Here is a 13,052-nt window from a genome sequence, read left to right as displayed (position 1 = left end):
CATTACCTCATGCTTTAACACCACACATACATTACATCGTGCTTACATTACACCACACAGACATTACCTCATGCTTACATTACACCACATAGACATTACCTCATGCTTACATTACACCACACAGACATTACCTCATGCTTACATTACACCACACAGACATTACCTCATGCTTACATTACACCACACAAACATTACCTCATGCTTACATTACACAACACAGACATTACCTCATGCTTACATTACACAACACAGACATTACCTCATGCTTACATTACACCACACAGACATTACCTCATGCTTACATTACACCACACAGACATTACCTCATGCTTACATTACACCACACAGACATTACCTCATGCTTACATTACACCACACAGACATTACCTCATGCTTACATTACACCACACAGACATTACCTCATGCTTACATTACACCACATAGACATTACCTCATGCTTACATTACACCACACAAACATTACCTCATGCTTACATTACACCACACAGACATTACCTCATGCTTACATTACACCACATAGACATTACATTATGCTTACATTACACCACATAGACATTACATTATGCTTACATTACACCACACAAACATTACCTCATACTTACATTACACCACACAGACATTACCTCATGCTTACATTACACCACACAGACATTACCTCATGCTTACATTACACCACATAGACATTACATTATGCTTACATTACACCACACAAACATTACCTCATGCTTACATTACACCACACAGACATTACCTCATGCTTACATTACACCACATAGACATTACCTCATGCTTACATTACACCACACAGACATTACCTCATGCTTACATTACACCACACAGACATTACCTCATGCTTACATTACACCACACAGACATTACCTCATGCTTACATTACACCACACAGACATTACATTATGCTTACATTACACCACACAGACATTACCTCATGCTTACATTACACCACACAGACATTACCTCATGCTTACATTACACCACATAGACATTACATTATGCTTACATTACACCACATAGACATTACATTATGCTTACATTACACCACACAAACATTACCTCATGCTTACATTACACCACACAGACATTACCTCATGCTTACATTACACCACATAGACATTACATTATGCTTACATTACACCACACAAACATTACCTCATGCTTACATTACACCACACAGACATTACCTCATGCTTACATTACACCACACAGACATTACCTCATGCTTACATTACACCACACAGACATTACCTCATGCTTACATTACACCACATAGACATTACATTATGCTTACATTACACCACACAAACATTACCTCATGCTTACATTACACCACACAGACATTACCTCATGCTTACATTACACCACACAGACATTACCTCATGCTTACATTACACCACACAGACATTACCTCATGCTTACATTACACCACACAGACATTACCTCATGCTTACATTACACCACACAGACATTACCTCATGCTTACATTACACCACACAGACATTACCTCATGCTTACATTACACCACATAGACATTACCTCATGCTTACATTACACCACATAGACATTACCTCATGCTAACATTACACCACAGACATTACCTCATGCTAACATTACACCACATAGACATTACCTCATGCTTACATTACACCACATAGACATTACCTCATGCTACACAAACATTACCTCATGCTTACATTACACCACACAGACATTACATCATGCTTACATTACACCACATTGACATTACTTCATGCTTACAGGACTCCACACAGACATTACCTCATGTTTAGTCCAAGGCTTGGCTAGTGTGGGTATGTGGGAAAGCCTGCCAGTAGCTTCTCATGGGTCGGTGGTTCTTCCCTGGGTTTTCCAGGGTTCTTCCTCCACCAGTTATACTGGCCGCCATGTATAGCCCATCTTGTGCTGAAAAATGGCATTAAACATTAGAACAACAACAACAACAACAACAACCTCATGTTTACATTACTCCACACAGACGTTACCTCGTGCTCATTACTCCACACAGACAATTAAAACAGTGGTCATTGTATCAGTTTTGCCTGGATGCAATTGAATGAGGAACTTTTCATCTGATCAAATTTTCCTTTGGCACTTTTTCAGATGGTCCAGCTACAGTGGAAGCTTTGCAGATGGCATGTTTGTTAGATCCCTCCCAGTTTGTTATCCAGTAGACTATGGAACAGGAAGGGTTGCTTCCATAAGATTGTTTTCATTTAATGCAGGGTTCATACAGCAGTGAAAAGTCCTTCAGTTTTGCCCAAACCTACTTAACAATGATATAAATTTAGGAGGTAGGTACTGTAAGGATCAATTTTGGCCCTTAATCAGATTCAGAAGAAACTTTTATGGATAAACGATGCACATCTTTCTTCCTTAAGTATATATTTCATTTTATCCAGGACCACTTTAATAAAGGAAAGCAACCATTAACCAATGATTTTCCTCTCCATTATGGCACCTATATTCGTGGAATATAGATATGTCTGAGAAAAAGCTTATGTTATGCATATTGCCAAAATATATATCCTAAAATATGTATTTGCATGCCTTGTGTGTTTTACAGCTGCATTAATATGGAGTTGATACATAACAAGAATTTATATACATTCACATATGCATATACATGCCTGAGCAGGTTCACACACACATACACACACACACAAACATATACACACACACACAAACACATTCACACACACATACATACACACACACAAACACATGTCTAGGGACATAATGTCATTTTAAAAGAGGATGCTTACTCGAGGATCAAGAGATTTCTGTACTAGAGATGAGTCTAGCAATTAAACAGCTCTTTTATAAGTTGATTTGAAAAAATGGAGTAGCTATGGTTGACCATCTCCACTGACCATCTCCCATGTTGGACATATACAACACACATATCTACATTTTAAGATTAAAGATAAAAGAAAATATGATATTAAAAATCCATCAACTGAACACTGGCAAGGATGTGAAGGATAGATTCCGAAAAGCCTGTCACCTCCAGTTTTCTTGGCTTTCTTATAGCTTCTGGCTGTATGTCTGTCTGTCTGTCAGTCACACACATACATGAATAGTCAAAAGAGTTTACTAATCAGCTTTAGCAAACAGTGGAATGATACACAATAATGAGCTGGTTAATGACACACATAAGCAACCAGTTGAAATAGTTTTTAAAGATAAATTGCTTTCTTGGTCAATTTCAAATCTTGGATAGATAATGGTTTCATTTATTCAGAAGAAATTATGACAGGAGAAAGAAAGACAGAAGCAAAGAAATAGTGCAAGAGGACAAGCATAAATTACAGATCGAAAAAATTAAAGAAAAGTTTTTTATATGAAATTTCAATGTCCAAAATAACAAGGACCCCTGGGAGGTTCAAACAGCTGGTGTTTTATTATGAGGTGGTTTCCTAGCAAACGTTTTACAATTACACATTGAAATTCATGCTTGGTACTGTAGAAAAGTTAGCATATATAGAACTCATGTTGCCTTGTGAGTTTCCTTCAAGTAATGTTAATCTGGCCTTCAGGAAAAACAAATTACTTTCTACATGTCTTTGTGTTACAAATAGGGTAAAATTGATAACTGTACAATATAGTTCCTTTCTTTGAGAAATGCTTTATCTAGAACTACTGCAGTCAGTTTTAGTTCTTTGTTATATGGTAGTTAGCTACATTGAGCCACAGTTAGTACTAAAGTAATTCATCAAATGGGAAACAAATGAATAATGATGCTAAACATATTGCATCTTAAATTTATTCAATGCTGATTTCAGTCATTTCATAGTTTTTATGTATGATTCACATTGTTTTTGTCATATTCTGATGATATTTGTCGGTTTTTTTGGTTGTGAATTCATAAAAAGGTAAAATATAGTCCCCAAACAAATTAAATCAGACACTATTTAAAATGATCAAGGTACATGGTATCATTATTTCTGCCATTATTCCTTATCAACTTTCAGACCCATTTAGTAAATTAATACCATAAGCTGTTTGTTGTTGTCGTCGTCGTTGGTGGTAAAATTTCCTTTTCATGCAGTTCTTCTGTATAAAGCTCCCATCATCCAAATATTCAGACTTACACAAAGATTCCTAATATGTGATCTGAACACAAGACAAAAGAATGCAATTTACAGGTGAGATTAAACGTCAGTTATATTAAAAGAAAAGTAGCTGAGGGAAAATGACTCTTTGTGATACTCTAGTTGATACAGAGACAGACATAAGGTGTGATCAAAGAACACAGTTTGTCTTTGTTTTGTTGTCGTTAAAGAGTAGCATAGATGGAAACATACGAAATTTGTATATATGTTACTTGTTTCTGTCGAAAATTAAACTTGTTCTTGATTGTGCTAGTATCTTTTTTAAGGTTTTTGAAGGTTCAGAAATACTGCAAAATATGAGCTCTTTGACAAGCTTATGCCCATATGTATTTATATTACAGTGGGCATATAGTCATTGTGTTAGAACTATATGCCCATATGTATTTATGTTACAGTGGGCATATAGTCGTTGTGTTAGAACCATAACTAAAGCCATTATAATCACTTAAATTTATTGCTAATGAGGGGCAGGGGGACAAAATCAGTCCTAATCCAACATTGGCCATTATATCTTGATGACATAGCCAAAATAATATAACAACTGAACATTGTCTAGATGCAGTCCTTAAACATGTCGGGGAAATATTTTGTCAGTATCAAATTTTTTATTTATAATGCTAGTTATTTCACAAGAATGTCTCTGTTTTATGTAAAAATCATAGTACATGTTCATTTAGGAAGAAATGCCTATTTAGATGAAGTTAACACTTGAAATCATTATGCAAGGTATCAATTAACTTCGATAAATCAACACTTTCATGTTTTTCACATGGTCCACATGCAACAACCAAAACGATATTTTAGTAATAGGTTCTTAATACACATATTTATAATCAGTAAAAATGTCAAATTGGTTGTTGCATGTGGACAAAGTGAAATTATGTAAAATAGCTCAAATTATAACCCAAAATAGCTATTTTTTTTACCAACTATGACATCATGAGTATGTGCATTTAATGTTATATGTAAATAATTTTTAAAGATCAAGTTCCTTAAAGTTAATTTTTTTGTCATAGTATTTAATCAACTACTTGTTTTGAAATTTTGTAAATTTTCTGGCCAAAAATTAGGCCATATAGTACCTACCCTTTGAACAACTTCACTTTTTTAGACTGATTACTATGAGAATGATGAGTGGAGTATTTTGTGTCGCATGTTTAATATCTTTATAATGTGTACATGACAGGCAATGTTGAGTATTTTGAGTCCCATGTTTAATATTTTTGTAACAAGTGCATGACAGACAATGTTGAACTAAGCAATGAAAGCTAGATTTCCCTGCCAGAAAAAAAGAAATGATCTGTAAAATATTATTTAATACTAAAATGAGATGTATAATATACCTCATTATAAGGTAGTCTCACTATAAGATAGTATACTTCATGGGTCTCATGGATGGCATTATAATGAGGGAATGCCATATAAGGCAACCTCATGTATAACATTACACTTTTATGGTTGCCTAGATAAGCATTGTATTGAGGGATTAATGGGTATGTTTTTAGGGTAATAGATATATATCTAGTACATTTCACCAACTGAATGTATTCAACGGGTTTTACTGTGTACTGGTACATGAATACCTTTCAGTGATTCCTCTCTATTTGCTGTTAAATGGATCCATACAGAAGTACCATGTAATAAGCAAAACTGCTGTAAAATGAGATAATTATAAGTACTAAATTCATCCTCCAGAATGGGATCCATACAAGTGTACTTTCTTATAAGCAAGGCTGCCTTGTATTTAGATGGATATATTATCATTATTAAATTCATCCTCCAAAATGGAATCCATACAAGTGTACTTTCTTATAATCAAGGCTGCCTTGTATTTAGATGGATTTAGTATCATTACTAAATTCATCCTCCAAAATGGAATCCATGACCATACTGATGTTGTATTAGATGGCACTACATTGAAGTGCTTTACATTGAGGGACCAGAGTATTATGATTTGATATTTCTGCTCTTAACAATTAAAAACATCAATGATTTGCTTTTCATTCTCATCCTGAAAAATTCGTTTAAAAAAAATTCAAGATGAAGAATATTAAAAAATAAAATATTTAGAGAATAGAATATTAGAAAGAATACCAAGGTACTAAAACAACAACAACAACAAAGAATACCAAGATACTAAAACAACAACAACAACAAAGAATACCAAGGTATTAAAACAACAAAGAATACCAAGTTACTATACCTTTGTCGATGTACAGTATTGTCATGGTATGTATTTATTGCAAAAAGAAATGTTAATATGTCCAAGTGAGATTTTAGATGCAAGTTTTGTTTCATTTTTAAAATTTCATTGTTTTATATACAAAATTGTGATCAAAATGTTTAAAGGATTCCTTAATAATAATAATAATAATTGAGTGCTGTTCCATTTAAACACACATGGTATCCAGGAATGGCAGATTTTACAAAATATATTCAAGGGTATTCTGATTATTCAAAGAATTTATCTGAAAATAATTCAAACTTCGAAATTGCACCTGGGTCCCAAGTATATTTTACAGGAACAGCCATAAGAAAGTTAGTTTGAAGAAGAAATCACTTAATTTCTTCGGAGACTTCACATACTGTCTTTGAGCCAGTATTACAGATATTCTTCTAGAGCAAAGAGCTAATCGGAACACTCAGGACTTTCCAACATTGATCGGAAAAACATATTGGAAATGCTAGAATAACACACATGCACACACACCAAACGATGCTTTGCACATCACCCCATTATTGGTGACTAGACAGAAATGACTTTTTCTTGGTAGATACATTACCAGATTCCCAGGTTTCTTTTTTCAAGCATGAACTCACTAAAGAGACCCAGAGAAGGCACTTTTAACATGGGGTACTCACCTATGGATGCAATTTCAAATTTTCTTATCATTTGAATATGAGCTCTGTGAAATCAAAGTACCCTGGGATATATTTTTTCGCAACTGCCTTCCCAAGGGACCATGTTTGGTTAAATGGAACAGCCCAAAAAATATAATGCATATGAAATCAGTTGTTTTTTTTGCCTGACATTTTTGAACGTATAGCCGTTTTCTAAATTTAACAACAGTTGCCCCTTCTTTGTGTTGCATCACTCTATCAAAGTATGTAATATGTCAGAGATGGATTTTGGCAGAAATGCCACATTTTGCTCGTGATTGTTCAGAAGCCTCAGGGAAAGGTAGACCAGAGTTGCAAACTATAATATGATTTTCCATAAATGTACCTAAATTTCGAAAATTAGATTTTTTGTTATATTTTTGTTGATTTTATTTTTAGTTGCATTTATTGTTTTGTATTTGAGGAATAAATGATTTTTAGCTGTACTGGTCAGGTCATAGTCAAAAAGGGCTTATGGGATAGTATATCATCTGTTGGCCAATGGCCAATGTCCATCTGTCCATCCATCTCAAGTTTCATATTGTTTCTTCTCCTAATCTACTTGAAGGATTGCCATGAAACTTTACACACAAACTTTTATCTCTTGGTCTAGTTTTTTCCTAAATGAAAATAATACTAAGTGTATATCAGCTGTGACAGACATCTTGAAAATCTTGTAATCGCTACTAATCTGTAACAGAAAGTCACATGGTGTCTTCACCAGAATACGTCATATGATGCTTACTTAATATCCTAAACAAAAATGATGCTGCATACACATCTAATATGGCTGCTAGAGTGGACATCTTGAGAATCTTTTTATTGGAATGGACGGTTGTATCAACATGGTGTTTTTACTAAAATGAGTTTTATGATGACTAATTGGTCCCAAATACAAATGGTGCTGCCCTGACATCCTGTATGGTTGCCAAAGTGACCATCTAGAAAATCTCGAAATGAATGGTCATATCAGTATGGGATTTTCATGGAAAGACATCTTTTGATTTACAGTTTGTTGTAAAATGAAAATTGTGTCAGTCAACCTACAATATGGCCACAAAATGGCCAACTTAAATATCTTGTTAGGGCTACTTGCCTCCCATGGCTGGTTATATCAAGATTGTGTTTTCACTACAAGACTTTTTATGATGCCTAGTTAATCCTAAATGGAAATGGTGTAAATCTGATATCCAGCATAGCCACAATGGCAACCATCTATCAAATCTTATTGTTACTCATACAAAATGGAATGTCATATTAACACTGGCTTTCATCAGAATATGTCTTGTTACATTTTGGTTCTAAACTAAAATGGTTCTGATCTGATATCGAATAAGGCTGTCCTAAAAGGATGATCATACTGACATGGGGTTTTAACTAGAAGGACTTCTAATGATGTCTTCTAGGTCCTAAATGAAAATGGTGCTAATCAGATATCCAGTACATACATCACAGCAGCTATTTGAAAATCTTGCCATTTCTGAAATATATCAGACTGAGATATCATCACTTTGCAGTTAAAAGGGAGAAATGGTCTTGAATTCCTGGAAATTTGATTTGCCCCAGTAGAGCATCAGTCACTTCAAGGGACTCTTGTTTCATGTTTGCTTCATTAGTGTCAAAATTTGTTTTATAAGATTATGCCAGTATGTATGCATATTTAACTGTTGGTTTTTAATTTACGTGTAATTTATTTTGTATAACATCGGAGTATTATACGATGGAAGTAGTCACTCAACACTTTTGTAAAGTGAGCAATGTCTTCTCACTCGCAGTCTTTGGTTTTGATTCAGTTCTTGTCTTACAGGGTATCGTTTCTTGCAACTTTGAAAATTGTTATAAATGTTTCATATATAGATTAGTTTAAAATACATAGAGACTTCATACTTTTTAATCATCTTGAAAATTAGTGAGGACCCGATTTTCCTGATAATGATGCTGTCTTTAGTCCTATTAAAATCAGATGATACTTAATTTTACCAACTTTTGGTCTGTAGCATTTTTGCTACAAGGTGGTATACTCCATGTCTTACATGCACATCATTAGAGTTTTATTTTAATAAGCTTGGTATTATTTCCCAATGTGAAGTTTTACTTGAATATCAAGTTCCAAAAATGTATTCACATGTTTAATAACTGAAGACAAGTTTGTATTATTCTATTGCCCCCAACAAATAAATAGTGGTGTCTGAATTTGGAATGTTGAATACATCACTTTGCAAATGAGCATTATGCTGGAATTTAAAGTTTCCTGTCTGTTTACAAAAAACATGATACAGCAAAATATGGATAAACATTTGTGATATATAATCAGATGTAAATATACAAATATACATATATGCTTTTGACAGATTATACTAATAGTAGTTGATGTCATCAAGTTACTTTTTGTATTTTTATGTATTTTTTAAATTTTTACTCATACATCATGCTGAAATATATGACATGTGATTGGTGTAACATATTTATTTTTCTGTAATTTAATGTTAACTGTTGTATGTTATATATTTAGTGCATCCTAGTTATGTCCCCTGCAAAGAAAATTGTCAGAGGGGTATACTGGAGTACTCTTGTCTGTCCAACTGTCTGTCTGTCACACTTTTGTTTATTAAATATCTCCAGAAACCACAGAGATAACTTCATAAACTGGGTATGCATTGTTTCCTGTATGTGTGTGTGTGTGATCTGGATTTTTGATGTAACTTAAAATTTGTTTTAGTCATATCACTATGATGTCTGCAGTGTGACAATTTAAAGTGATGTCTAGCACTGGGGCATCACGACGCTGACGTGTAGCATGCTGTCCCACCCAGTCACATTATCCTGACACAAGGCTGACCAGTCAGTAAGTTACATGTCTACAGCATGATTCCCCAGTCCTAGACATCACTATAAACTGCCACACTGCAGACATCATAGCTATATGACTGAAAAGTTGTTAAAGCTACGTTAAAAATCCAAATCACACACACACACACATTCTGACATATCTAGTTATGTTATCTCACTGACAGATCTAGTTATATTAGCTTACTGACAGATCTAATTTTATTAGCTTACTGACAAATCTTGTTATGTAGCTTATTAACAGATCTAGTTATATTAGCTTATTGACAGATCTAGTTTTATAAGCATATTGACAGATCTAGTTATATTAGCTTACTGACAAATCTTGTTATATTAGGTTACTGACAGATCTAGTTATTTTAGCTTACTGACAGAGCTTGTTATATTAGGTTACTGACAGATCTAGTTATATAAGCTTACTGACAGATCTAGTTATATTAGCTCACTGACAGATCTTGTTATATTTTCATTCATTTAAAGTTTTGTCTGATGTCCATTTGGAGCTTACAGCATTTGGAATGTCTTTTGCAACACTGAAAACAGTATAAAGATATAAAAATATGCAATCAGTACAGATAAGGCTTGAAAATTTATGAAGATTGGATGATGTAAACATAAAAAATACATTATGAAGGTTGTGTAGACACGATGAAATGATATGATAACCCAGTCTTATGAGTAGTTTTTTTTATAATGAAACTATACTAGAAAGGTATAAAATGGTTCACAACTGTATTGCAATAATGAAAAATAGTGCAACATGTTAAGTAGGTAATTGAAATAATCAAAATCAGTAAGGAAATGGTACATTTAAAATGGTTCCAGAAGACATTACAGGTTCTTGCAACACAAATTTATTTAATTTAATTGTGTGCCATATTTCATTTTTGGTATATTTATATAATGTGTATGAGTTCATTTTATTTTATTTTATTTTTAATTTTTAAAAACTAATTGCTTGCCACAAATGAATTTGCTTTTATTTTAATTGGAATTAAAAGTGCTAATTAGATTTTTTGAATGTTTTTTGTATTGAAATGTTACATTTTTGGTAACTATATTAATAACTAAAATCTAGTTTATGTTAATTAGTTGGATTAAACTTATAAATTTACAAAATGATTCCATTAGTACATAAATTAGATCAAATTTATACATGATTGAAAAATACAGGATAAAATGTTTTGAAGTCTAATTCAGTTTTAAAAAGGCTATCACTTGGAGAAATGTTATTTTCACCAATATGGCACTCACTGAGACTATATTTTCCAGACATTCATTTGTTGTATAAGATAATACTCCTATTCTTTTTATAGACATTTTCTTTTTAATCTTGGCACTTGTATTCATATAATAATCTGTTAACTTCATACAACCTATCAAAATTTTAAAAAAAGTTTATACTTTTTTATGCGTCCAGTACTGTATATTGTTTATAGCTAGGACTGTTTACAAATAAAACTTAAAATCAAAGCTTTTTGTGTAATATATTCTCTCTTGCTATAGGATTTAATTCTTTTTGAATGCTGTTGATAAGAAATCTTAAGCATTTCTGTCACTTAATAAATTGCTTCATGCTTATTTTTCATGCATGAAAAACTTTGAGATGTCTGATTGACTTATCAAAGTTGAGTTAATCATACCTGCTCGCTTCTAACAATACTGACCTTAGCTTACATGCACACACACACACACACATACATAAATGCATACTTCCATCCATCCATACATCCATAGATGCATCCATACATCCATAGATCCATCCATCCATCCATCTATATACATGCATGCATGCATACATACATACATACATACATACATACATACATACATACATACATACATACATATATACATTGCATGCATACATACATAAATACATGAATTGCATACATAGACATACATACATACATATACAAACACATACATACATACATACATTGCATGCATGCATACATATATAAATACATGCATTGCATACATACATACATATACAAACACATACATACATGCATAAATACATACATACATACATGCATAAATACATATATACATACATAAATACATACATGCATACATACATTGCATGCCTACATACATATATACATACATGAATTGCATAATTAAATACATACATACATACATGCATAAATACATACAGAAATACATGCATAAATTGCATGCATGCATACATATATACATACATGCATTCAGAAATATATAATTACATGTGTGCATACATACATACATCCATGCATACATGCATATATATATATATATATATATATATATATATATATATATATATATATATATATATATATATATATATATATATATATATATATATATATATATATATATATATATATATATATTCAAACACACATACATACATACAGCTAGGACTGTTTACAAATAAAACCGGGGGGCCCCGAGTGGTCTAAAGTGCTCTGTGTTACGGATCACTGCCATCTCACCTCTGTCTGCTTGGGTTCAAGTCTTGGATTCAGCTAATGTGGATATGTGAGAAAGCTTGCCAGTAGCTTCTCATGGGTAGGTGGTTCTTTCCGGAGGTTTCCCAGGTTCTTCCTCCATCATTAATATTGGCTGCCATGTATAGCCTATCGTGTGCTGAAAAATGTCGTTAAACCCTACAACAACAACATCAAATAAAACTTAAAATCAAAGCCTTTTGTGTAATACATTCTCTCTTGCTATAGGATTTAATTCTTATTGAATGCTGTTGATAAGAAATCTTCAGCATTTCCGTCACTTAATAAATTGCTTCGTGCTTATTTTTCATGCATGAAAAACTTTGATCTGTCTGACTGACTTATCAAAGTTGAGCTAACCACACCTACTCGATTCTAACCATACTGACCTTAGCTTACACACATACACAAACACACATACATACATACATACTTCCATCCACACACCCATAGACCCGTAGATCCATCCATCCATCTACATACGAACATACATACATATATACATACATACATGCATGCATGCATACATACATACATACATATATACCTACATGCATGCATACATACATACATACACATTACATATATTTCATGCATACATACATACATATATACATACATGCATTGCATACATACAGATATATACATACATGTATACAGAC

At 32.9% G+C, this 13,052-nt stretch overlaps 1 protein-coding gene across 1 annotated transcript in view; it reads left to right on the top strand.

The window, feature by feature from the left end:
* The window catches only part of LOC149792517 (uncharacterized), a 155,811-nt gene extending 144,443 nt beyond the window's left edge, over window positions 1-11,368 (top strand). The window contains exon 32 of the mRNA XM_089971138.1: window positions 2,157-11,368. Within this exon, the coding sequence (XP_089827264.1) occupies window positions 2,157-2,227 (71 nt within the window). The 3' untranslated portion in view covers window positions 2,228-11,368. The remainder of the gene's footprint in view (window positions 1-2,156) is intronic.
* The last annotated feature ends 1,684 nt before the right edge of the window (window positions 11,369-13,052 follow it).

Source organism: Sinohyriopsis cumingii, chromosome 9 (assembly GCF_028554795.1).
Source record: "Sinohyriopsis cumingii isolate HCF-2022 chromosome 9, ASM2855479v2, whole genome shotgun sequence".
NCBI lineage: Eukaryota > Metazoa > Mollusca > Bivalvia > Unionida > Unionidae > Sinohyriopsis > Sinohyriopsis cumingii.
This window is presented reverse-complemented; position numbering and strand designations above follow the sequence as displayed.